At 44.1% G+C, this 26,838-nt stretch overlaps 1 protein-coding gene across 4 annotated transcripts in view; it reads right to left on the bottom strand.

Annotated features, from left to right (window-relative positions):
• Window positions 1-26,838, bottom strand: part of LOC138566485 (cyclin-dependent kinase 17-like) — a 1,557,968-nt gene that overhangs the window by 1,322,358 nt on the left and 208,772 nt on the right. For 2 of the 4 annotated variants that reach the window (XM_069643847.1, XM_069643846.1), the window contains one exon: window positions 22,756-22,917. The exons of the other annotated variants lie outside the window; for them this stretch is intronic. In XM_069643847.1, coding sequence (XP_069499948.1) covers window positions 22,756-22,917 — 162 coding nt within the window. The remainder of the gene's footprint in view (window positions 1-22,755; window positions 22,918-26,838) is intronic. 4 annotated transcript variants of the gene reach the window in all.

The following is a 26,838-nucleotide window of genomic DNA, read 5'->3' as shown; positions in this document are numbered from 1 at the left end:
TCCCCGCTTCCCACCTTGCCCCCCTCAAATCCCTTTACCACTCTGCCATCTGCACCCTCTGTCTTCTCTCCCCTCACAATTCCATTTCCAACTCCCTTTCTCACTTAGGTTGGCTTCCTTTCCACTTCCAGCTTAAATTTCACTTCCTTTGTCTTGTCTTTAAATCTCTTCACGACTTTGCTCCTCCTTATCTCTCCTCTCCTCTCTTCACTCATTCTACACCCCCTCTCGCTCTCTTCGTTCTGCTGATCTCTTCTTACTCTCGGTCCCCCCCACCCTCTTGTGCCTCCTCTCGTTTCTGCTCTTTTCAGCTACTTGCCCCCTTACAATGGAACTCCCTACCTTTTTCTATCTGCTCCTCCCTCACCTATTCCTCCTTATGCTCCTCATTGAAATCACTCCTCCTTCATTCCCCTCCCTGACATCCTTCCCCCCTCCCTCTAGTACCCCTTTTGTTCTCTTTATCTTTCCCCTTCTCTTCTAAATTCTCCTTCCTCCTACTATTCACTTTACTCACTACTTTCTCTCCCTCTTCCCTCCTTCCACACCCCCTTCCTCTCCTTTCCCCTTTTCTCATGCAAATTGTTCTACATGCCGATTTTCTGGTTTGATTAACGTTTACTGTTATTGCTTCTACTGTTCCATGTTTATGTGTTCTTGTTAACTGTAAAGCGCCTTGGATTAAGACGCTATATAAAACAATAAATACAAATGCAGACATCAGTAAGAAGCGCTATACTAAATTGAAAAGATTGGCAAGTAGAGGACATATTTGATTAAGCATCAAGTTGGTGACTTTGGAGTTCGAATAGCTTTACAATAAGTACAGATCTCTTGCACGGATTGTCAGAAGCTGTCAGCGAGGGTACTGAGAGTGAGTGAGGTGTTTCTCTCAGCTGTTTCCAGTGCTGGTGCGGCTCGACTGTCCTTGGTCCTTTCCTCTAGTCTCTTGCTCGGCAGGCGTGGTGACTGAGTGGTGAGCGGGAGCTGCGGGCTGTGAGCGGATTGAGCGATCCTCTGCTGAGCCTCTCACGTTGCAGAGTACAGAGCAGCGAAGCCACGGTGCCACCCCAGCTCGTATTTCATGGTCTATGAAACTGGACCATGTTTTGATCATCCCGCGGTGCTTCCCACTTGATTGGAGTTGGTAGGATTTGGATGTATGCAGGGCAGGGCACGGTGAAACAAACAAGTGGTGTTTCTGTCCTAATTCGCCTTAGCCCCGGCGCAAGAGTTTGTATTTTTTGTACCAAAGTGTGCCTGGGACAGATAGTTCTGAGCGTTCACATGCTCATCGCTGGCCTATCGTGCCCTCTGTCCTGTGGCTAGGAGTGGCACGGGAGCAACTAAATATAAGAAAAATACAGTGGGTGAAGCCAGGAGGATTCAAGGGTTAAGACCTACCCCACTATTAACCTTTTGGGGGAGCAGGAGGCTAACCTTCTTGAGCTCTCAGTGGCTGCCAATATAAAATTGCAATAAGTGGCTGCTGCAAGTAGTGAGACAAGTGAGTTTAGCAGGAGACTGCAGGCTCCATTGCCTTTGATCCTGTTCTAAAAGGTGAAATGTGTTCTTATGTAACAGCAGCAGCTGCATCAGGCATTAAAGATCTGTGATATAAGCAAGACTAACAGGAGATTGGCAGGAGACTGCAGGCTTAATTGCCTTTAAATATGCTCCAAAAGGTGAAATGTATCCTATTTTAACAGCACTCGCTGTACTGGTCATTAAAGATCTGGCGGAAAGTTAGTTCACTGGGAAATAAAGCAGTACCAATCTGATTCTTGCACTTATAGATGGGAGTGAAATGCCACCTGGGAAAAGGTCTATGCAGACCAAATACTACTTGCGAAAAACGAAGCAGCAATCTAATAAGAAGAACCCTGAGATTTAGGAACCTGTGGGGACGAAAACCAAGTCAAAAAAGAGAGCAAAGAACTCGATCCCTGCTGATCAAGGTGTGATTACTGGGTTTTTTCCTCTCAATCCTCTCCCAGAAATTAACTCGACAATTATTGAGGAAACTGCTGTCCCTGGCTCTAGTGGTTGTGGCTTAATGAGCTCAACTAATTTCCATGACATTGATAATAACTCACTGCTGGAATTGTGCTTGAACATTCAGAGGGGGATGACACCACAAATACCGACGACGGTGGGAAGTAGTGGTGCGGTCCAGAGTGTTAGGGAGAATTCTCTCTTTGGGCTGAATTTCCTAACCTAGTGAGTCCCCCAGCAGCTTTGCTGGATTTCTGGAGTTTTTTTTTCTCCTACCAAGAGTGAGACTCTTTTTCTCCCACCCTTGGACATGATTTATGGTGTTCCTTTGACTGTTAATGTGTTTTATGGCTATGGGGTCCTTTAGTCCATAGGGTCTCATGTGTTTTTACTATGTGTGTTACACAGCACCCTCCGTGCAGTAACACAGGGGTGTCATAGTGACACCCCACCATAGACTCCATACCCTGGGACTAACTACTGTCTCCCAGGGCATGTAAAGTCACCATTGGCTTTACTAGTCCCAAATTATTAACAGAAACCGGTACAAACCATCATATTGTGGACGTACTGGTCGGGGCAATTCGATTTCCCCGGGGTCTGTTAGTCGAGGGGGCACGTCTCCGTCCCCCCTGATCGAGTTTTGGCTGGTGGCAGTGGATATTACTTTTTATATTCGACCGCAAATATATATCCCTATACGATTTTCCCATTGTTCGAGGCTACCAACTTTAATTATTTAATTCGCATAGCCTCGAACATACCGCTAGTTTATTTATTTAATATTAATTCGCCGGTTGGTATTTTTTGCCAGGACTCGGTTCTAAAATGGCGTTTGTGTTCTCTTCTGTGACTCCAACCCAAGTCGAGCCCTTTGTTCCACTTTTTGGTGGGCTTCTCCACAGAAGCCTCCAAAAGTGGTGCCACTCTGTCTGGGTACCACAGAGGGTGTGGGAGGGGGGTTTAGGCACCCTGGACTGAGTTACCTTGGTAACTCAAGTCGCACTTTTGTGTGATTGGCCCAAGTGGTGAGCCGGCCGGCTCACCACTTAGCATGTTTGATTGACAGCTAGGCTGAGTGAATGGGGGTGTGCTACATAAAAGCAGGGCTTTGGGGACTGGAACTTCAGAAGTCGCCACAGGACCTGAGAATCCGACGAGGAAGAAGCTGAGCCGACCTACCACGACGACACCACCGGTGGAGCCCTGCGGAACCGCCTCACCACTTCCCGACGACAGAGAAGATCTCCCGGCTGGAGAGGCTTCTTCCCCTGACTGGTGGGCACAACCAGTTTACCTTCTCTTCTTCGCATCCCAGGACGTCTTGTGGTCGAATTGCCCGTGCCAAGCACCCCGGCAACCGGCTAGCCACTTACCACTGGACCGCGAATAAAAGGACCGCTCCTTTTACCTGAGAACTCCGCGGCTGGCTTCTTCCCTGGCAGTGCAACGGACTCCTGTCTTCCTCCCCGACGAGATCCTCTCTTCCCCCGGACGAAGCACCGACTTGCATCCGCTGCCAGGAACAACTGCCCCCGCTGGAGTATTCTCACCACTTTAAGGTACCGCGTTCGCCAGGCCTCCCTTTCTAAAGATTGCTACAAGGTAATAACCCCTTAACCTTCTGGACTGGGCTGGCCGCCTTGACCCTCTAACTGGTCCCTTTCTTTTGGTCCAACTCTTTTTGAACCTTTGCAAGACTCTTGTGCACTTCAACCGTGTGACCTTGGACACATTTCGTTCTGATCCTCTTAAAGTGGATCCGGCCTACTGAACTCTAACTTCACGGTTTTACTTGCCTTCCTCTCTTGTTTTGTTCTTATGAAAGTGTTGGGATCTGTCGCACATTATACTCTGCTTTTCTCTCCTTTTAAAAACAAATTATTAGAGTGCCATCTACGTTAAGCGCTCACCGCTGTCTGAAAATAAGTGGGGCTTTACGTAAGACTTGTCTAATATATCTTTTTTTGTATATCTTTTAGTGACCGTGTTTTTGAATTGCTTACTATTAGTGCCTTTGTGTTTTTCTAGATGTGGTTTTTAAATAAATAATTATATCTTTTTTACACCAAGCCCTGGTCAGTGTTTACTTGTTCTACTGTGTTCTTTTGACCTATTGTGAATACTCTCTATACTGCCTAACTCTTCTTGAGGGAAGTCTGACTGCTCAGCCACAGCTACCAAGTGAATCTGTGTGGTACAGACTGCTACCAAGTTGGTTTACTGCCAAACACCTGTAGTCTTAAATTTTTTGCAGTGGTCCCAGAGGGTACTGCACAGGTTTCTGCCTAACACAGAGCGAAAGCCCCATGAAAATTCCCTCTGGATTGTCTAATCCTGCTGCGGGCTATGGTCAATTACCAGCCTCCCCAAGTTTAGCTATGGCCTCAATGGAGGATGTCCCTGACAGGGAGGCATAGGACTTAGATTGTCCCTATCCGGGGGCAAATGAAATAGCTGAGATGCAATCATCTGTGGCATCCCTACAATTTGCACTTAAGATCATAATGCAAATGTCTGGGCGCATTCTGGCCAATACTAATACACTTGCCATGGCCCAGGAGTAGGTGGGAAAAGAGTGCAAAGAGGTAGAGGCTAATTTGTCTGAAGCTATCCATATTGCTAAAGAAATTGAAGACCTACAAGATAAAGAGATTGATTTGGACCTAGAAAAAAGTCCTGAGGTATTCTTCTCACAGAAGCAACGTAGAATGGCGAGGAAGGTGCAAAAGAGTAAGAAACCATGTACTTTGACCTCCCCAGTGAGAGAATCGGTAACATCTTGCTTACGCTCTAAGAAAGCGAAGAAAAGAGCAGCTAGAGCGAAGAAAAAGAATCCCACACGTGAGGGTCGCCCGACTAGCTGGTTAGTCCCAGAGCAAGAGAAGATGAAAGAGTCGGTTGAGGATGTGGAACTATTGGAGGTAGAGGACCAGGGCGAAGAAGAAAGGATAATATTGAGTCTAGACAAACCCCCAAGCCCACCAACTGAATGGAACAATTCAGCGACAATACCATCTAGGTTGGGCGAAGATCGGAAAGAGCTGGCAGGCAACTGTATTTGGTTGATCAAGAATATATATCAAAGTGGTGAACATAGATGGTTAACACAATCCGAATTGTTGATCAGTTTAAACTCAGTTCCACAACTGCGAGTACTGAAATCAGAGGACTTCCAGTTTGTGAAGCCGCTGAAAGGACCCAATCCGAACGTCTCTGCCCTACATTGTAAATTCTGATCAACAGCACAGATGGTTAGAAAATACAAAGAAGAACTGATGGCAGTTGATGTCGACATCGATGTTGATCTGGATGAAGTGGATCCCAGCTGCATATATGAAAGAACAGTATCATCAAAGATATCAACATGCCCTAGTATAACTAAAGGAAAGAAGGTGGAAGCCTCTGATGTACAGAGGTGATGGCAAAACATTGAGATCTTACTATCCTTTCTTGGAACTGCAGAGGCTTTGCCCATCTATTGAGATCAGAGGGTTCAGTTGACTTGATAGCAAAACATAGCTGCATCTGTCTTCAAGAGAAATGGGCAATGGACCCCTTGATATTAGATGGCTATGTTATGTACCAGTCATATGCAAAAAGGGGAGAAAGATGTCAAGCCTTTGGGGGTCTACTTTTGGGGGTGGCAAACACGTTGGTCTCAAGACGGATTAAAGGTAAGCAAGAGAGCAATTTGATTGCAGTTGAGGTGGAGTACGGGCGGTAGGAAAGTCTCAGAAGATTTCTCCTTGTAAATCTCTATAATCCCCGTGGTGCAGTGTTAAGGGAGCAAATACAAGATGCTTTGCATGACCTAATGCCATCCTGGCAAGATGCTTTGCATGACCTAATGCCATCATGGCTGAAAAAGCTAGCAAATACAGCTGCACTAGTGGTTGGTGATTTTAACTGCCACATGACAGGGGAGAAAGGGGGGGGAGTGGAGGGAGGGAACTTCCCAGAACCTGAAGTTAAGAGAAATGCGCCCTTAATGTTCCTTGTGGTGGTCCTGTGGAGAGGAGTATAGGTAAAATAAATGTTGATAATTCAAGTATAAGAATTAGCTGATCTGATAAAAACGTAAAACAGGATATAGAAGCGTTAGCCTTTGAGAGATTTCCTGATCTCCCCGATTTTAACTCTATGTCTATTGATTCAATAGAAAATTGGATCCTAGCATTTTCTGATAAACACACAGCAGCCCCTACGGGGTTAATGGTAAGAACAGAAGGCAGCCAACTCCCCTATAAGGAGATCAGAGACGCCAAGAGGAGCCTTAGAACAGATCTCCGTAACATGAAGAAAATGAATATACCAGTGGGTTTATATTGTAATATGAGGAAAATCAAGAATAGATATAGAGCTACCATCAAGGGCATAAAAAAGGTCGCGAGAAACCGAGCATATCCAAGAGTAGTGCAGACTATCTGTTCAAAATTATCTGGACACTTAAGTAAGGCAAGGGGGACTGTGAAAGGACAATTGGTGAACCCAATTGGTGGAGCAGAATGGGTAAAGTATCTTGAAAATCGCAACTCATCTTGTGATATAGAGGATACAACACCAGTGAGTGGAGCTCCATTATATTCTCCCATCAACGTATCCTATGGTGCAATACTGAACAAGATTAAAGAGTTAAAATCATCGAGAGCTCCTGGTCCAAATGGGTTGGCCAACATAGTCATCAAGAGCCACCCAGAGTTTTGGGGCAGTTTGTTAACTATCTTGTTCGAGAAGATTTTGTCTCAAGGCAAGATAACTGTTCTTGGAAAACAGCGATCTTGATACCTGTTTTTTAAAAAAGGGAGTCAATTGGACCCTAATAATTATATACTACTATTAATGTTGGATACAACAGGGAAATTGTTTGCCTCATTATTGCTCAAAGACTTGCAGAAATGGGTGGATATCCTATGCACTAGGGTGTGTTGTGAGGGACAGCCCCCGTTGTATGCATTATACATAGATTTTAAAGCTGTGTTCGACTCCATTCCCAGGGGTCGACTATGGTTAAAACTGGAAGCGATGGGCTGTCCTGGCGGACTTTTGTTTTATTTCAGATTACTCCATCAAAATACCTCAGACCGGACTCAAATTAGACTAGGAAGGACATATGACTGAAAAGGTTCCGCAGAACAGGGGAGTAAAGCAGGGATGTGTTACTGCGCCACTTGTATATAATCTGTATGTCTATGATATACCAGTGGCAATAGCAGCAGCCAAAAACTGTCCCCCAAAAATTGGTGAGGCCCCTTGTTCTGTGTTAGCGTATTAGGCGACCTGGTAATTTTTGATAACACCATAAGTGGACTCCGACGATCTGCTATAGCATTATGGGAATACGCTGATAGCAATGGCCTAACTATCAATATAGAGAGACTAAGGTTTTGAGATATACCAGCAAAAGAGTAACTCGTGTCAGCCTTATGGTGGGTAAAATAAATATCCTATATGCTCCCTCTTATCGTTATCTGGGGGTTGAGTTCGAGCCCAGCGGCGACTATGTTACATATAAACAAACACGCACCATTAGAGCAGCGCAAATAACTGCTCTATTCTCTAGCTTTACCATTATGCAGGGCAGTTTCACATTATGGGGCACACACCATTTATATATACAAGAGTTCATCCCGATGAGAACATATGGCCTAGAGCCCCTTCTGACTTGATTTGAAATGGCTTCAGGTCATTGAAGGGAAATGTTGGCGTCGGATCCTTGGTTTACCTCCCTGTGTTCCTATGGCCCTCATAAGGCTTGAATTAGGATTGCGCTCCCTAAAAGCTATATAGTCTTAAAAAAGTGGGGAGGGTTCTATCTGAAGATGATTAATGGAACAAAAAATCCACTTTTGATGGCAGTCCACCAGGAACTACAAAAAAAAATATACCACCTGCCCACTACACGTGGCCATGACAACATTTCTGGCGGAAATAGGCTGGACTTGCAGAGGAGCTAGTTACTCAGAGGAAATGCAGAATGCTCTTGGGAAACGTGTTGAGCTATGGGATTGGCTTGAGAGCTATGCCCACTCAGCACGGTAAAAAGCTATCAGTTTGTGCAGCACAGACTATATTCCTTTAAGAAACCTCAGGCTTACCTGAATCTTACCTTTGCCCATCTAAAAGACCTAGGCACTTCATTCTTTTATTTAGAATGAAACAGCTCCCAACGATGATGGTCATTGGGAGGAGAGAAAAGATCCCTCTTAAACAGCGAGTGTGTCGCCTATGTAATGTACCAGAAATATTGGAGACAGCCAAACATTTGCTGACGAATGTCAAACTATGACCAGTACAATTCAGGTTTATATTGATATGTATGTACATAATCGGGAAACCATTGGGGAAATGTCCTTTTGGCACTCCTGCACTAATACTAATAGTATGCGCCTGCTAATTGCCCTGTATAATATATGGCAAAATATCGAAGCCAGGTTGGGCTCAATGATATGAAAAACAGGAATGTGATAATGTGCTATATGTTAAATAGATAGTGGGCTCTATTGTGGAGAATAAGTTTAAATTCATCCTTCATTGTCATTTATATCCAGCTTTTTTTCCTACAAAGAGATTGAAAAGCAATACTCGATGTTTACTCCAATTATTTAAAGTACTGAGAGATCATTTTGTATTTTGTATTGGTATATTATTTATATTTCGCGCCGAACCCTGGGGTAACTGGGCACTTGAGAAACTTAGTGGTTACATACATGATAGGGAAATAAATGTACATTAAGGGCAAAAATATATACAGAGATTGAGACCCTGGTTACAGATGGGTCGGACAGCAGGAGTCATTATACAATAGCATAAACAAACAGTGGTCAGATAAACAAGAAAGTAACATCTTAATGTTGCTCAGCCAGTTTTTTATACTGGCTTTGAAGTTGAGGAAGGAGGGTTTGCCCACCTGTTAAAGAGTCATTGGGGAGAGTAGAACTGTGAAGGTTTAATTTGAATGCATTTCATTGTGATTATATTAAGAATGATGACTGCATGTTTTTTTTTTAGTGATTATTATTGTTATTTGGGTTTTTAGGATGTGATGATATCATGGCATTTTTCTGTTGTGTATTTGCATAATATGTGTAAAGTTTATTTTGTAAACTAAACCACATTAAAATATTAAATTAAGTAATCTTGGTCCCTATTTGACCAAAATGGTATGACCACTTACAAATCTGCACCTCCCTGTGCTGTACACGTTATGGCCTCTTCACCTATGAAGTAATCCAAATTTCTTCAATTGGCACTACTGAGTAAATGTAATCTCTTCAAATTTTTAAGTTGTTCATTTATGGGTTTTTGCTTTTGTCTCACCTGCACGCATTTGAAAATGTGTCCTCACAAACCCTCCACATTGTGAATTACATCAAGAAGGAGCTGGACCTACATATTAATTGCTGTAGCATTTAGCAGGTTTCTTTGCTATCAAATTGCCCACACAAGACTGGAGGAAATGCTATGAGCAATTCTACAGATGGGCAGTGTGTCAGTGGTATGATGTATAAATGGCCCAGGAGGGAAGATCGATGCGAGAACTATGTTACTGGCACTGCAAGCTAAAATATTCTGGTACAATAGCCATAATCAGCTTATTTTGGTAGTTACAGCATGCATGCTAGAGGGGTTTAATGTGATATACACCAGCAGTTGTTGGCTAATAGTGATAGGAAGCTGACATCTTTAGTTTTCCATAGTATAGTTGCCCCTTTGGGTCTTTTTAAACAGTTGTTGGAAACCAGATACGAGCAGGGATGGCAAGGCGGCGGAACCATTGACAGGCATGGGAATACCTTCCATTAAGTCATTATGATTCTATGTCAAGACCGGAGGCTCACATTATGCTTCTCTTTCTTTATTTAACATCAAAGAAAAAAGCTCAGTTCACAACAGGTCACAGAACATGTGACAAGAACCCTTCAATAAGCTGTGGACAATCCCTCCAAATAGGAGCCAGCAGTGCATCACTTCTTCTTGCTTTGCTTCTCACAGCAAGAGATAAATGGGAATTTCTTTGCATGTTATTCTTTTAATGTGTTATGCCTTGTATGCTTAATATACAACATGACTCTTTTACAATAATCAGGGGTGCTGCCATCACTCGACTGCACCATTGCCTTTTATTTTTGCCTCACAGTAAAATGTTTCCGCTACACGCCGCATGACCCGTGGTCTCCTTTCTTTGTTGTTCCCTTCTCCCCGACGCCAGCTGTTCTTCAGCTAGCATCTGAGGACATTGGAACACGGCCAGAGCCTTCGTGATTAAGCGAAGAGCCCTGCTTGCCGTTTTTGTTTCCTTTCTTTCACGCTTCGCGTGCACATTGTCATTTAGAACCTTGTGCGCCTCCTCCTACTCGATTCATCACTCTGTGAGGAACGGGAGGCAGTGCAGAGCGTTTCCTGAGCGTGATAACCCTCACAGCCAGCGGAGGGAGCCCCACACATTGCTAGTCCTTTCCTCCACCATCAGGCTGTCATCAGGCGCTCGCACAACTTATTTCCTTTGAATTCAATGGATTATACGAGCGCAAAAGACATTGTTATTGCAGCTAGATGAACAAGTTACTTCTTACCTTGTAACGTTCTTTCGACGGGATGTTCCTCAGACGTATTCCTTATCTTTGATAATACGTTTCCAGCTTGCTGGCCTCGGAAATGTTTTCTGTAGAGGGTGCTGCGCATCGACGTCCGCCGAGTCGATGTCCCTCGACGGCCACCGTATCGGCGCCGACGTCACTATGCCCATAAATAGCCACACGCTGCGTCCGTTGCTCAGTTCCGTTTTGCAGCATAAGAAAAGTCATGCCTGAATTGATTATTGACCTTGAAGGAGCGTAAACTGCAACCACAAGGGAAGTATCACTGCAGGGATAGATGGGAGGGGCGATAAGGAATACGTCGGAGGAACATCCTGTCGAAAGAACGTTACAGGTTAAGAAGTAACTTGTTCTTCGAAGGGATTGTGTCCTCCGACGTACTCCTGATCTTTGATAGACTCCCATAGCAGTGGCATGTAATTGGAGGTGGGAGTGAGAATGTTATGTATCCCTTTAGGGATGGACCGAATGTAATACGGCCTTGCCAAATCTGATCTCTTGACTAGTGGAGGAATCCAGATTGTAAAATTTTGTGAATGTATCTGCGGCCGACCATGTGGCAGCCGCACATATGTCTCGGACCGGTATCCCTCTTTGGAGAGCTGAAGAGGCTGCGATACCCCTGGTTGAATGAGCCCTGAGATTTTGGGGTGGCTCTTTCCCTGCCAGTTTGTAACATTCCAGAATGGCCAAAATAATCCACCTGGAGATGGTTTGTCCCACCTTGTGACCTGAGTATCCTACAAACAGTTGGTCTGCTTGCCTGATCCTAGCCATTCTGCTGATGTAAAAGCTGAGAGCTCGCCTTGGGTCCAGCCTATGTAGCCTTTCTTCCTCTTTCCCCGGATGGGGAGGAGGGTAGAACGAAGGTAAGGTAATTTTCTGAGTAATATGAAATTCAGAAACCACCTTTGGGAGGAAATTAGGCTTCACCTGTAGGACAACTTTGTCCTTGTGGAAAATTGTATGTGGGGGGTTTACAGGAGAGAGCTTGTAGCTCGCTCACCCTTCTAGCAGATGTTAGTGCTACCAATAGGACAGTTTTAAGCGTGAGAAATCTCAGCGAACAAGAGTGAAGTGGTTTGAATGGAGTGCCCATTAGGAAGTTTAAGACAACATTTAAGTCCCGTAAGGGAACCTGGAATGGTTTTGGAGGATAAACATTAGTTAATCCCTTGAGAAATTGTATCACTAGAGGAAGTTTGAAATATGATGGTTCTCCACAGTGCGCTTGAAGATAGAAAGCACTACGAGATAGCCTTTTACAGTGCCAACTTGAAGGCCTGAGTTTGCCAAGTAGAGTAGAAACGATAACACCATTGGTGTACCACATGAAAAAGGGTCGATATTTTCTTCCCTACACCAGCTGCAAAATTTGTTCCAACGGCAGCGGTATAAAGACTTTGTTGCTGGCCTTCTGGCCGAAAGCAACACTTCCATGACGTCATCAGGGAGATCCCAATCCTTGTACCTCACCCTTTCAGAAGCCAAGCGTGAAGGTTGAGGGTTCTGGTGTCTGGATGGAGAACCTGACCTCCCTTCTGCGAGAGAAGATTCTCTTTGAGTGGAAGACGGATTGGAGGACAGATGGACATATCTAGAAGGTCCGGGTACCACGTTCTCCTGGCCCAATCCTGGGCAATTAGGATCATGGTTTTCCAGAATCTTCTCAACCTCCTGACCATTTGAGGAATAACAGGGACTGGTGGGAACGCGTAAAGGAGTGGAAACTCCCAGTCCATTATGAACACCTCTCCTAGAGCCCCTCTCGGGGGAAATTCCCTTGAACAGAACAGATCGCACTTCTTGTTGGTGCTTGTGGCGAACAGTTCCACCTGAGGGGTTCCCCAAAGGGCGAAGATCTCTTGGACTTCCTGAGCTAGCTCCCACTCATGGGAGACTGTGCTCTGCCTGCTCAGAGCGTCCGCTGTCAAGTTCTTCTCTCCGGCTAGGTGGACTGCAGATAGAGAGATTCCTTCTTGGATTGCCCAAAACCAGAGCTGCATCGCCTCTCTGCACAGTGGCAGTGATCCTACGCCTCCTCTTTTGTTGAGGTAGTGCATGGCCACCGTGTTGTCCGTCATTATCAGGACATTTCTCCCCTGTACTGATGGCAGGAAAGCTTTCAGCGCTGGTCTGATCGCTCTCAGCTCCAATAGGTTGATGTGTAGTCTGGACTCCGATGGAGACCAACGACCGCTGATGGTCAAGTCGTTGGGATGGGCTCGCCACCCAGTGAGTGAGGCGTCTGTGACAACTGTTATCTCCGGCCATGGTTGCCAAAACAGTTCTCCTTTCAAGATGTTCTCTGGATAGGCCCACCATTGAAGGTCGCGGGCTACCTTGTCCGGAATCCGGAGGAGATCTGTCATTCTCCCTGAGAATTGCGACCACTGACTACTCAGTGCCCACTGAAGGGATCTCATTCTCAGGCGAGCCTCTGGCACAAGGAAGATGCAGGATGAGCAACCTCAAAAAGTCAAAGGCTGGGAGACGTTGGGCATTTTGAAACTTGGTGACCATCTGTAGAATATCTTGAGCCCTCACCTCTGGTGGCGAGGCTTTTCCCAGGGAAGTGTCCAGGACCGCTCCAATGAACTGGAGTCTCTGTGATGGTATCATCTGTGACTTCTTTAAATTGAGGGAGAAGCCCAGTTTGTGAAGGAAGTGGCAGACATAATCTAGCTGGGCCTGGGCCTGTTTCGAAGATACAGCCCTGATCAGCCAATCGTCCAGGTAGGGGTAGACGTGGATCCCTTCCCTCCTTAGACTCGCCGCCACTACCGACATCAGCTTGGTGAAGACCCTTGGGGCGGAGGTCAGCCCAAATGGCAGAACTCGAAATTGATAATGAGAGTCGCCAATTGCGAACCTCAGGTATTTCCTGTGTTTGAGATGGATTGGCACATGGAAATAAGCATCCTGAAGGTCCAAAGATATCAGCCAGTCCTGGAGCTGGAGGGCCTGAAGGATCTGAGAGAGAGTTACCATCTTGAACTTGTCCTTCCTGAGGAACTTGTTCAATTCTCGTTAGTCCAGGATGGGTCTCAGTCCTCCGACCTTCTTTGGTATGAGAAAGTAGGGGGAGTACCAGCCCTTGTTCCTGTCCTCTACAGGTACCGGTTCTATGGCACCTTTCTCTAGCAGGTCTATAATTTCCTGCAAGAGGAGCGGATCTGGAACTTTTAGAGAGCTGTTCGCAGGTGGATGACTGAGGGATGTGTAAAAAGGGTAGGCAGTAACCCTGGGCAACTGTCTCCAATGCCCAAGCATCTGACGTTATAGCCTGCCATTCCGCCAGATGGGGAGTTAACCTGTCCCCTACAGGTATATTGTGTGGAAAGGCCTCAGAGTGGTTTGGGGGCGGCTGATGCAGATGCCGCAGGTAAAGAGGCACCTGCTGCTGCTGCGGCCTTAGTACCTTTGACCCGTCCACCTCGGGTGGAGATCTCCTTTGGCCTGTTTGAGCCGGCTGTCCTCTGCCTTTCCCGAATGCGGAATAATAGCGAAAGGACTTTCCTCTCCCAGAGGTTCCTGAGGGGCGAAAAGGAGTTTGGCGGATAGCAGCTCCTAAAGATTTTGCTGCTGCTTTAGAAGTCTGCAACTTTTCCAGACTGTCATCAGCCTTTTTTCCGAATAGTGAAGAGCAGTCAAAGGGCATATTCAAAAGTCTGTCCTGTACATCTGGAGCAAAGCCAGACTTTCGCAACCACGCATGCCTGCGGATTGTTGTACTTGCCACCATGGCCCTGCTGATACTGTCAGCGGAATCGATGCCAGTTTGAAGTGATTCGCACATGGCATCTTTGCCATCTTTAATAATGTTAAGGAAGGCTTCCTTTTCCTCTCCTTCGGGTATGCAGTCAGCCGCTGATGAAGCACACTCCCACAGTGTGTGACTGAACCTGGCGAGCGTACAGGTGGCGTTGATGGACTTCAACGCCATACTACAAGCAGAGAAGACTTTCTTCGCCATAGAATCGTACCTCTTGTCATCTCTATCCTATGGGACAGTAGGGTAAGCGGTCCTACTGCTAGATGAAGTTGCCGCTTGAACCACCAGGCTCTCTGGAGTCGGGTGTTTTGATAAGTATTCAGGGTCAGCAGCCGCTACCCTATACTTGGCTGACAATCTTTTATTGACCGCAGGGATAACTTCAGGAGTTTCCCCAACTAAATGTAATTTTTCTTTGTAAGGCTGCATGGAAGGGGACCACAGGGTCCTCCTGTGGACCTTTGTCTAATATGTCTGTTAGGTCATCCTGTTGAAAAACAGGGGAAGGCGCAGACCAACCCATAAATTCAATAATTCTTGCCATAAGGGTTCTATAGGGTGTTTCGGCATGTTCCCCTGGGTCTGGCTTAACAAATTCCACTTCTGGGGAAGTGTCCAGCCCACTTGCCTCATGTAGTGACTCCTGTAGGTCCTTCAGCCTTCTTTCCTCAGAGGTGAAATCCTCTAAAATAGGCAGTGTGGTCCTCTGTAACCCAAATGTTTCCTGGTCAAAATCTTCCCCCTCTTCATAAATTGAAGATAGTCCAGGGTACTCTGACCTCTGAAATGGTGTAAAACCCATCTCTAAGGCAGAAGGAGCCAAACTCATCATTATTGGGCGAGAAAACGTCGATGTCGTTGATGCCGATGTGACAGGCTTCGAAGGCGCCAAGAACGGCGTCGTAAAAACTGGAAGGGGTCTCGAAGAACTCGAGAGGATCGGGATCCTACTCGAGGACATAGACGACGGTCTCGGCATCCAGCCGGAGGCCCTTGGAATCACTGTTGGCTGTGGAGTAGCCTTGGTCTTCTCTTTCATTGGCGTCGATGTCAAGTCGATCGACCGATGCGTCGAGGAACCCTTCGACAACGGCGTCGATGGCGCCAATCCATGCGTCGAAGGAATCTTCGACGACAGCGTCGAAGATGGTGCCTTCTTACCCGATGGCTCGTGGCGCTCTCGGGTGGAATGTGTCGCCGGGTGGAATGTGTCGCCGGGTGCTGCGACTCGCAGCGTTTTGATTTTTTGGGTTTTTCACCCGGGGTATCACCCTCAGCTGTCTTTGAGGGGGTCAAGGCCGCGTTCTCGAAGACGCTTAACATTTCTTTCTGAATTCCTCCCACTCAGCCTGTGTTTTGTGGGACAGGAGACCCTTTCTGGGGAAACAGAAGGCGCAAGGAAGGGGATCTTCGGCGTCTCTTTTTTGAGTGTCTTGATCTCGACGAATGGTGGGAGCTACTTCGAGATCTAGAATGGGAATGTTTTCGACGGCGAGGAAACGAATGCCTCGACTCAGCTGAAGAAACCTTTGAGGAGGTTTTGACTGACTTACCTCTCTCGAGCTTCCCCTTGCGCTCCTTCAAGGCTTTCGCCGTCATGGACATGCAGTCCTCACACTCCGAACAATGGTGCTCGGCTCCCAAGCACCACAAGCAGATCCTGTGTGGATCAGTTATCAAATTTTTTTTACCGCAGTCTCGACATTTCTTGAAGCCGGATCGCGGCGTTGTCGGTTCCGATGAAGATGCCATCGAGAACGAGTAGGTATTATTCGAGTAGATACAGTTATCCTTGACTGAACTGAGCAACGACGTTCCGAGGCCCCACAAAGCGCGGAAAAACGGAACTGAGCAACGGACGCAGCGCGTGGCTATTTATGGGCATGGTGACGTTGGCGCCGATACGGTGGCCGTCGAGGGACATCGACTCGGCGGACGTCGACGCGCAGCACCCTCTACAGAAAAAATTTCCGAGGCCAGCATGCGGGAAACGTATTATCAAAGATAAGGAATACGTCGGAGGACACAGCCCCTTCAAAATATATATTTTTGGACTTACATTTGCGATTTGCAAAAAATAAAAATATATAATAATATATAAACCAAGAGGAAACTGTGGGACTGTGAGAAGGCTGAGCTGATTACCCACTGCCAGATAAAAAAAATAAAAAAAAGGGAGTAAAGTTATTATCCCAATAAAATGGCAGCTCAATACTCCCCTCAAGCGGATCAAGAGTGGTCTGAGGAGGAAGAGGGAGTACGTGAGATAGACGAGGTGGCCATGGCAGACAGTTTCAAAAGGGTGCTGGGATCCTCGGTGGAGACCACCATCAAGAAAGCCGTCTCAGACATGCTCATGCTCCTCCAACAGCGCTTGGATAGCATGGAAGCACACCTACAGACAGCACCCTCGCAGGGGAAAAAGAAAATACAGAAGAGAAAACATACTTCTGATGGGGGAAGTACACCGGCTCCCAAGAGTAAGAACTCTTTAAACCCCCCTCCCGAGCCAGCCAGAACAAGCCACTACTGCCGTCACAGACACCTTCTCCAGGCTCAAGAAAACGTTCTTGACTAGGAAGGAGACCCCTTCCGGCATTAGACCCTCTCACCCCAAGGAGGCCAATGTGGGTGCCAGACCCTAAAGCCCAGAGGAGTACAATCAGGGCACAGATGACGAGTATGACGATAAGGGGGAGTATCACAATGACGATCAGACGCCCCTATCATTGGAGGAGGAACAAAATGTAGGGTCAAGACTCTCTACCTCTCGAAATGCGGCAGCCCCCATTCCCAGGCAGACATCCAGCGAACATTCAAGCTCTCGAGGTAATGTTTGTACCGGAGGATCTGATTCATCCGAGGTCATCGGACTGGGAGTCGTCATTCAGGGCTACAGAATATATTAAAGCCAGACTACGTCGGCCCCCAGAAAAGGAGGTCAGGGTCAAGCTGAAATCTGAATGCCATTGCCAAGAAATCCCAGGGTAGGTAGCTCTAACACCGGAGCTAGATGCGAAGATGATTACTTTCCTCAGTAAGAACAACATGCAGCATGTCGCAAAGGCCATCAGTCTCATCGAGGAGAGCTGGACTCCCGCTACCTCCAGGAGGTACTCTGACTCTTGGAGCGCCTGGACACGCTGGTGTTTGGAACGAGAGCTTCTTCCAGTTTCAGCACCTGTAGAGGCGATTTTGAACTTCCTAGCTTCATTAGTGGAGCGAGGTCTCGCGTACAGGACGGTTAACGCTCTGCAATTTCAGCCGGCCACAATCTCGTGGAGGGCTACCCAGTAGGAGAAGGTGACCTAGTATGCAGGCTACTTAAGGGTATTCGAACAACATTACTCCCTCCGTCCCGCTACAACAAACTATGGGACGTTAACAGAGTGCTCAATCTTTTCCTTTCCTGGCCTCATAATGGGAAACTATCTCGCACAGCCCTTTCCGGCAAGCTCACTACTCTACTATGCTTAGAGTCTCGGACGTCAGAGCTCTTGATTTAGCAGATGGAACCTTTTCTCCAGATGGCATAGTTTTCCACTTATCCAGGAGAACCAAATGAAACTCTAGAGTAATATGGCAACCAGCCTTTAGAGAACAGCCCAAGCTATGTCTAGTAAAGTGCCTGAAGGTCTACAAAGAGGTGACCGCGCCCCTGAGGATCAACCCTACCGGGCAACTATTGATAGCGCTTCTCAAGCCACATAAAGCAGTTTCTGCCCCCACATTGGCGAGCTGGGTGCGCTGGACTCACACAAGCAGGAATCGATACTAATCTCTTTGGCGCTCACTCAGTAAGAGGTGCCATGCCTTCCAAAGCCTTCCAGGTTGGAGTCCGTTTAGAGGACATCATGAGGATGGCCGACTGGGCAGGCAAATGAAATTTGAAACAATTCCACCTGAAACTGGTAGAGCAACCCGCTTCTGTAGTGTTAAGTAAGCTTTAAACCAGCATAATATGAGCCTCCGGTCTTGACATAGAATAAAGATTTTCCAGGATAACTTAAGTCTTGATTATATTAAAGACACGGAGGTGAGCATTATCCCACCCGCCTAGAGTGACACATAATGCGCTAGCGTACAGTTGTTGAATATTGCTTGCAAATGTCTGAATTTGTTCAACCACATTCTATGTAAGGTTGCAAAATAACGTGCCTAATTTCTCACTCGCCCATGCTCACTGAATGGGGGTAGTATATCAATCATGTAACCCTTGATTTTTTTCTTTTCTTCCGATAGAAACTTAGGACAAGCCCGCTTGACCTACCCTGGTTATCCGCAGGACATCCGCAGCCTCACAACCTTGTCCATTTCCATTCTTCTTCCTTTTATTCCATGGTTCACAGCGTCGAAAGACGAAGTGATGCACTGCTAGCTTCTATTTGGAGGGATTGTCCACATCTTATTGGAGGGTTCTTGTCACATGTTCTGTGATCTGTTGTGAACTGAGCTTTTCTCTTTGATGTTAAATAAAGAAAGAAGCATAATGCTTGCATGTGTGTCTTTAATAGAATCAAGACATTCTTAAAAGTTATTCTGGAAAATCTTTATTCTCAGGATGCTAACTCATGAGGTGGATGGGGTTAAGCTTGGTATTGATCTCTCCCCTTCCTATCAATGCAAGTGTTTTTTAGTTCTTTTGTAAAGTTTCATGGATATTCCAATCCTCCTTAATCTACTTCAAAAAACCTGCAGGTATTGCACACCCAGTAATGAAGTTACTGTACGTTAATCATACAATGTAATTTACTGCATCAAGTGCCCCTTGCAACCTTGGGATTCACAACTAGAAAAATGTCCATATGATTGAACAGATACCCACTCTAGAACAAATACTGTTGCATTACAGATGACATTGGTAAACATTTTGTGGACTGTTAACGCAAAGAGACTGAATAGAATTGAACTACAATTAAAGAAAAAAGTATTCAAGACACAAGGAGATAGTGTGCAGATTAAAAACAGAGGAACAATATTGGATGCACATAACTCTTTCAAAATGACAATGGTTAAACGAGCAACACGAGATCACACCATTTTCGATATCTTAATAAATAGATTAATTTTAAAAAGGCTTTCAAAATAGCACAAAACATGGGCAAACTATGAAAAGGCAAAACCCCAGGTATTTACACACAGATGTACGAAGCCAACAAAAGTGACAATGTTTTCTGTGTTAAAACTGCATTTCTTGGCATTCCCAAAAACAAAGACACCCGGGATGTGGATATTAAGCGTTTTCATTAACAATATACAAGCCAATTCAAAATTACGACTGTCTCGCGAAGCGACTCGGACTGCTGCTGTATGCAAAAGTCTTTCCTCCATAAACTTGGTAAGTAGGGATAAACGTGTTAACTATACCATACAGTATCAAGGTAAATATGATTATTACATTCTACTTTCTGGTGCACACATTTCTTAACTCACTGAAACAAGGAAAACACTTCATACAGTTCAACATGCAAGTCATTTACAGGGCATGATTCAGTGGAAACTGAAGTATAAGCAATTTTGGAAATAAAGAAATAACCCATTTTCTTTCAGTTTTCCATGAATCATTTGGAGCCAAACAAAGCAAGGACGGCCTACCTTCAAATATCACAAGGAACCATTAGGTAAGCAATACAACTTGTAAAAATGATATGAAGAGGAATACTCATCACAGAACAGAATTAAAGTCAATGTAGGATGCTCACTTTAGCACACCCACCAGCCCTCTTGCAAAGTGAACAAAATAAACGATCAAAAGGTTTGGGACACAAGATCTCTCCCCCAATACCTCTGTAGGAGCAGACTTCCATTAAGAATTGCATGAAAAACAACCAACATACATGCAGTTTTGTTTGGCAAATGTGAATTAAAAAAATGAACATGGGAAGCTGAATAATTGTCTTTACATGCAGTATATTATAATCAAAAGTATGTTAAGATTTAAAATTCAAATATTGGATAATATACACTACTCGATGCATCACACACTATTTACTACTGAATGAACAGGATAATCAAATTAAACATGTCAAATTGTTTTTGTTAAACGTTTTATCATTATAATATTGTTGCAAAACATAATAGATAATACCATCAACCTCTATGCACAATTAAACAATCCGACTGAAGAAAAAAGTATTTGGGAATTTTAATTAAAGTGTGTATTACTTTTTAATCATTTGAAGTTCTCAATGTGATTCATGATAAAAACAATATTGATATGCGCTGAAGACCAAAATAATTAATATATTATACGTGAAACATCGCTTTGAACCATTCAGGAGCAACTGGAATGTGTTTGTGCAAGGTAGTATCCAAATACATATACTGGAACTTACTTGAGAATATGGATTGTGCGGTATGCAGTAATAAAATCGCAGCAAAAATGTCACCTTTACAAAATAAATCACGGCAAAAATGCTGTGGTTTGACCCGGTAAAGGTGTACCCCATTACACCATTTAAGGGGAGTGGAGGTTGCGGGGGTGTCCCCCGCATCCTTTACATGGATTGCAGCGGCAAAACCACTGCCTTTTTGCAGCGCTTTTTTTTGTAAACTGCCCTTTTTGCTGCGATTTTAACACATGGAACCGGATGTGAAATGTAGTTTTTGTATTGGCGTATATACAGATAATCTGATTAGATTTTGTTTACATTTTTGTTCAACCTGGGTGCACCGAGGTAATAATTCATGATAGATAATATGCATAGGTCAGCAATTTCAGAACAAGAGAATGGTTCAGGTTCTCTGGTGAGGGTGCATGCTTTGGTTTCCATAATGATTAAGGATTTAATAAGAGTGTTCCCTCTATCACCTAGCTACACTCGATTATGGGATATGAACACTTCCATACCATGTTGGTAGCGTGGCAGAACAATGAGTTGTCTCAATGTGATTTCAGGGACCAATGCCATGCTTTTGATTTTCATTCCTTGTAATAGACGTTTTGGATGTCAAGGCTGTGGATGAGCTTAACAGTATATTTTCTCCTCAGGGGGACGTTTTAGAGAAAGAGGGGCCATAGCTCTACATCCATTGGGGTGGGTGCTAGATTGGGGGCATTTGAAAGCTGATGACTGGTCAGGTGAATTCATGTTTAAACCGATCAACCAGGTATCATGGATGCTGATAATTAGGTGGTGTTAATCCAGTATAACTGAAGCTTCCAATATTGCCATACAATGCAGATTTTCCATAGAGAATTTCAGACAAGGTTGATTCGAGTAAAAGTATCAGGACTCACTTTCTATTCAATTCAGATGTGACCAGGGATATTAGGCATTTTAGATTGTATGCGACTGAGACATTATGTCATAGGATTATAAACAGGTGGTGGGGGATATATTGAAAGGCATTGGACTCAACCCATCGATTATTGCAGCTTTTTGTAGAAACAGAGGTGGAAAAGACTTAATACCATGAAGTCAGGACATGTTTGTGACCCAAGTAAAATTTAGAGGAAGTACTACTGGATGATACCAGAAATTACAAGTTGACAGTGTTGCTGGTGCCCATTACAGAAATAAAAGATTAAAGGAATTGAGGACAGTAGAGACATTGGAAATGCTGGAACAAAATAACTTCATGTATGAAATCCCCCAATAAAATAACTTTAAGCTACGTTTTCATAAGCATATTAGCAAACTACGTTTCCCAAGAGTCTCAGAGTATGCTGAAGCCCCAAAGCACAGGATACGTGATCCTGCTCCACCTATCACCCCTAGACAAGATTTAACTTTTTTATGTCCGCGGGATCTCATTTCCTTTGCTTTGGGGCTACAGTAGTCTTAAGACACATGGTAAAAGGTAGTTCGCCGATAATACAATCATGCAAACAAAGATTGGGAAGTTATTTTGTTGCGAGAATTCATCAATGAAATTATTTTGTTTAAAAAGAAAAAAAAGTTTACATTTGGCTGCATGAATATAAGAAGCATAATGTACACCTCCATGTTGTTAACACAATCAAAACTTTCCTAAAAGCCATCATGGAAAATATTGATTCTTGGGTTAAGCAGCTTGGGTTAAAAGTTTGTCCAACTTAAAAACAAAATCCTGATGGCTTTGCAATAAATAAAAGTAACCATTTCATTAAAAAATATGTGCATTTCAGTTAAAAAGTCAAACATGACATCACAAATGTGTCCAACTTCTTGTTTCTGTGGGAAAAACCTCATCTGTTGCTGTATATCTTGCATTGTTCTTTTCGTGCCTAACCCCGTTTGACCTTGAATGCTTTATTTTACTATAAGTAAACCATACGTTTTGTGTACAGAAAATGTAAATTAAAACGTGCAAAGCGTGTAACAGAAAAGTGAGGACAGCTTCAAAAAACACGAAACCAAATACCACAAATCAAGAGAAACACAAAAAGGTTAGAATATTCACCCAGTGTACTTTTCCTGGACAGAGACAGGTAGGAGCTAACAGTTGCTCCGATCACGCTGTAGGGCCGCCGCAGCGGTGCGCTTTTGAAAGAACCTGTATACTGCTGGAAGAAGGAATGCATGCTGTGGGAGGAAGGAGGCTTGCCATTCTTCACGATGGGCTCTATTCGCCAAGACAGCAGGAAGAGAAAAATCCAGCAGCAGCAAGTAAAGTAAAACAGAGAAAGAAAAGAAATGATACAAGAAGGAAAACAAAAAGGGCATCTGTAACACACAATACGGAGTTTGAAAGCCAGTTCACAAACCACTCCAGACTTGGAAAGCGGTCCCTAATCCCTAATATTAGAAAACACCCAGCTATGAAGACTTTCAATGTTTTTGTGTTTTAATGCAGCAGTATAACCAAAAACATATTTAACAAAAATAACTGCAGGTTTATTGGCTTTACTCGTGCACCGTTTGGTCCTATAATGTGTAATTATTTAAATGTGTTTTAAAATATTACCTTTTCCACATGCATTTGGAATATGAATGTTCCTATATATATATATATATATATATATATATATATATATATATATGTGTGTTGTATTTGACGAACTCATCTGAAGACTTCTGTGCTGTGTGTGGTTGTTTGAACCTGATGTATTCCCTGCAGTCTTAAATATTATTGACATTAGCTCCTTAAACTGAGTAACTTTCTTGGCACTTGGCAAGCTCAAATCTTGAGCAATTTCACACTTTTATTACAGACTTGAAATCCTAACAGTCAGTATCAAGTTGATAAATCTCATTATCCTCAGTATATCTAGCTCTCCCAATAGGCTTTATTGGCAGCCAGTGAAATCCCTGGTTGACTTTAAATCTGTTTGCATGGTCCAACATGCCATTATCAATGACCATGCTTCCTCTCGGATTCCATCATTGTTTTCCAGAACAAACATTGCAATCTACACGCACACAGATTTGGGCCATCCGTAGAACAAGATGATGTTTATTGGGAGACCAGGACTTTTCTGTATGTGCCGGGAGACTTTGGAACAAACTTCTGTCATCTCCAAGGTCAACCCCAGACCCTGGAAAATGTAGGAAACGCAAGACTTATGTTTTCCCTCAAAATTATTTCCCCACTACTGACTAACGTTTATGTTGATGGATTCAATTCCTCCATTCCAGGGCGCTGCCAAAGTGATGACAGATGCAATCATTACGAGTTTAGCAAAACGTATATTCAAATCAATAAATCCCTCTTCATTATCGCCAGTTTCCATTTTCCCAAAAACAGAACTGCAATACAGTATGGGATAGCTTCTTTCCACTTTGTGTCACTAAAACATACTCTATGCCACTCCTTCAACAGAGCAACAGAAAAATACCTTTTCAAAACAATGCAAGTTTGGTCCCAATTCCCTCAGTATCCTCAGTGTCAATGCAACAAAATCAGCACTGAGGGAAAAAAACGGACACTTCCAAGAGCACACACGTTAAAGCAAGAACCAAACATTCGCTACAACACCGGATTAAGCGTCAATACATGTTACCCATCAATGAGAGGATGAGGGAATACATGGTTGTCCGATTAATCCATTAACAAACTCATCTAAGAAGCTCTACAAACCGATTGTAATGCAAATTGGTCATTGTTGGGACAGATTTTCTAAAGTCCACCCAAAGGGATTTTATAAAACTATACCTTGGGCAATACAGAAACTCCAACTCTTAGTACAAGGCTGTACCGCCTGATATTATGGTAGCAATCACAGGGGAGTAAACCCATCTTAGTAGAATTTTAGAATAACACTATGTAATTCAAGGTAAGCAGATCCTATAGGTAGCAAACTGTTATATAATTATACCAACAATGTTATAAGTAAGTACCTGGTCACTTATGTAAGTTATTATGTTTCAGAAATAATACAATTACACTACCAACCTAAACACTTTGCAACATATGCAGCTTATTCATCTTGCGGGAATGATACAATTACACCCATATTACTTTTCAGAATAGTGTAACACAATTCAAATGTAAGCATTAATCTATGAATTACTTTTCAAACTGGCAGTCTGCAAAGGTTAGTAAGAACTCAGTAGTACACATTTAGAACAGCTGTATGCTATTAAAGGTGAGTAAACCCCTATTGGTAGTAAACCCTTACATATACACTGTTCCAGCAATATGTAGGAACACACCAACACTATGTTTTAGAAGACTGGGACACAATTCAAAAAGTAAATAACTTTGTTTACTTTTCAGAATGGCACCAAGCAATTCCCAGTTAAGTAAGAACTTTGTAACCTTTTCTGTTTTAGGAATATACAGTTAGAATACTAACACATAGCAAGTAAGTACTCTGCTACATCTGTTATATGTTCTAGACAAAGGCCTTCTACTTTAGAGGTCCTTCCTTAATATAGGGCATGAGTGTTCTCTGAGGCAAAAAGGGGGTTCCTGGTGGTCCAGGGGCCAACCATAAACAAGTCAGGATAAGGCACAGATGCAGGAACCTCAGAGTTCCAGAGGATGCCTCACCAAACAAGTAACATACTTTAGAGTTAGTGGAAGTGTTCAGGGACTTCGTAGACAGCACCTAGATGAGTTCCAGTGCCCTAGGTGTACGGTATGGGTGAACTCCCAACTGCATGAATCACCAACCTAGCCACACAGGAGCAACAAGACTTTAGGTAATTATTATCCTCAGCCACACAGTACCTCAGCAGTGAAGAAGAGCTTGCAAACAGATGTTTCTAGATGCAGCAGCACAGGACCCGGTCTCTGGATTCTTGGTCGTGATGATGAAATAAAGGACGGTGGATGGGAACTTGCAGCAGCAGTCGACAGAAAAGGGTCCCGAGAACAGAATCTTCAGTGCTTCTCACAGCTCTGTGGATTTGGCACACTTTTCAAGGTACCAGATGTGGAATGTCCGTCATCGCCTCACCCTCTCGATCCAGCACTCTTGCGAGAGGACTTCAAGGAGTGGAATCTTGCTTCTGCTTCTAGGAGGTCCAATAAGACTCTGCCAAAGTTTCCACAAGATTTGTCCATGGGAAGACGTTGCACAGCAATCGGCCTCGAGGTCTCTTGGTGTTGGCGGTTTGCAGCCCAGGAAGGTCACAGCTCGTCATGGGATGGCTCGAATTGCAGGTCTTCTTAAGACTTATTGGTCACAACAGACTAAGGGTTAAATTTGGCGCCTTCAGGACTCCTCTGTCGCATGGAAGAAGGGGTCAGTCCAGGCAGCAGTTACACAGCATGCATCTCTGATCGCTGTAATCAGCTACAGCCACCTTCTCTTCTTCTTCCTCATCGGATTTAGCTTGATTGGTCGACTTATCTTCAGCTTCCAGATACAGGCCATTCATCCAGGAACTCCACCAATCAGCACACATGCTACATTCAAACTTTGGGGGGTGGATGTCCTTTCAGGACATCTAGATGGATCAAGCAAATAACCAGGGTGAACCCAGAAGAACAAAGACCCAAAAATGTAATGATTATTATAACACAAGACAACATATGTTACATTAGATATAGGTAAATCATTATCAGAGGTGAGAGAATGCAGAAAAACATCCCCAATCAAAAATGTACAGTGCAAATTAAACAATAGTACCAATTGCTATACATACAAAGCAAAAAGCATCTCATCAGTACAGCCCTTTACTATTTTACAGGGAATTATATTGATGGAGGTTAAGAAACAAACTTCATGTCCAGTGTACACAGTAGACACTGTGCAGTATAAAAAGTCGACACAACTGTGTTTCAGCCTCTTAGCAAGTTTAGATAGCTGTCCAATGCGGCCTTCACCAGGACAGATAATTGTGGTCGCGGCTCTGGCAAGAGCTTCCTGTGATGATGATGATTGTGCTTAAATTAATGTACCACATCCAATCAGCGCATTCAGGTTGCGCATCAAATGAGGGCTGCGAAGGTCCCTGTCGAGTCACAATGGATCAGGTCATGGAGTGCTACACATGCACTATCACGGTGCTTGTTAGGAAATAGCACGTGAAGTATGCGCCATAATTAGTGCCTGGTTTAGTGTAGTCCCAGTCCCCTCTTGGGCACGCAAACCTC

This window comes from Ambystoma mexicanum, chromosome 2p, assembly GCF_040938575.1.
Source record: "Ambystoma mexicanum isolate Mex_15411 chromosome 2p, UKY_AmexF1_1, whole genome shotgun sequence".
In the NCBI taxonomy this organism is placed as follows: Eukaryota; Metazoa; Chordata; class Amphibia; order Caudata; family Ambystomatidae; genus Ambystoma; species Ambystoma mexicanum.
This window is presented reverse-complemented; position numbering and strand designations above follow the sequence as displayed.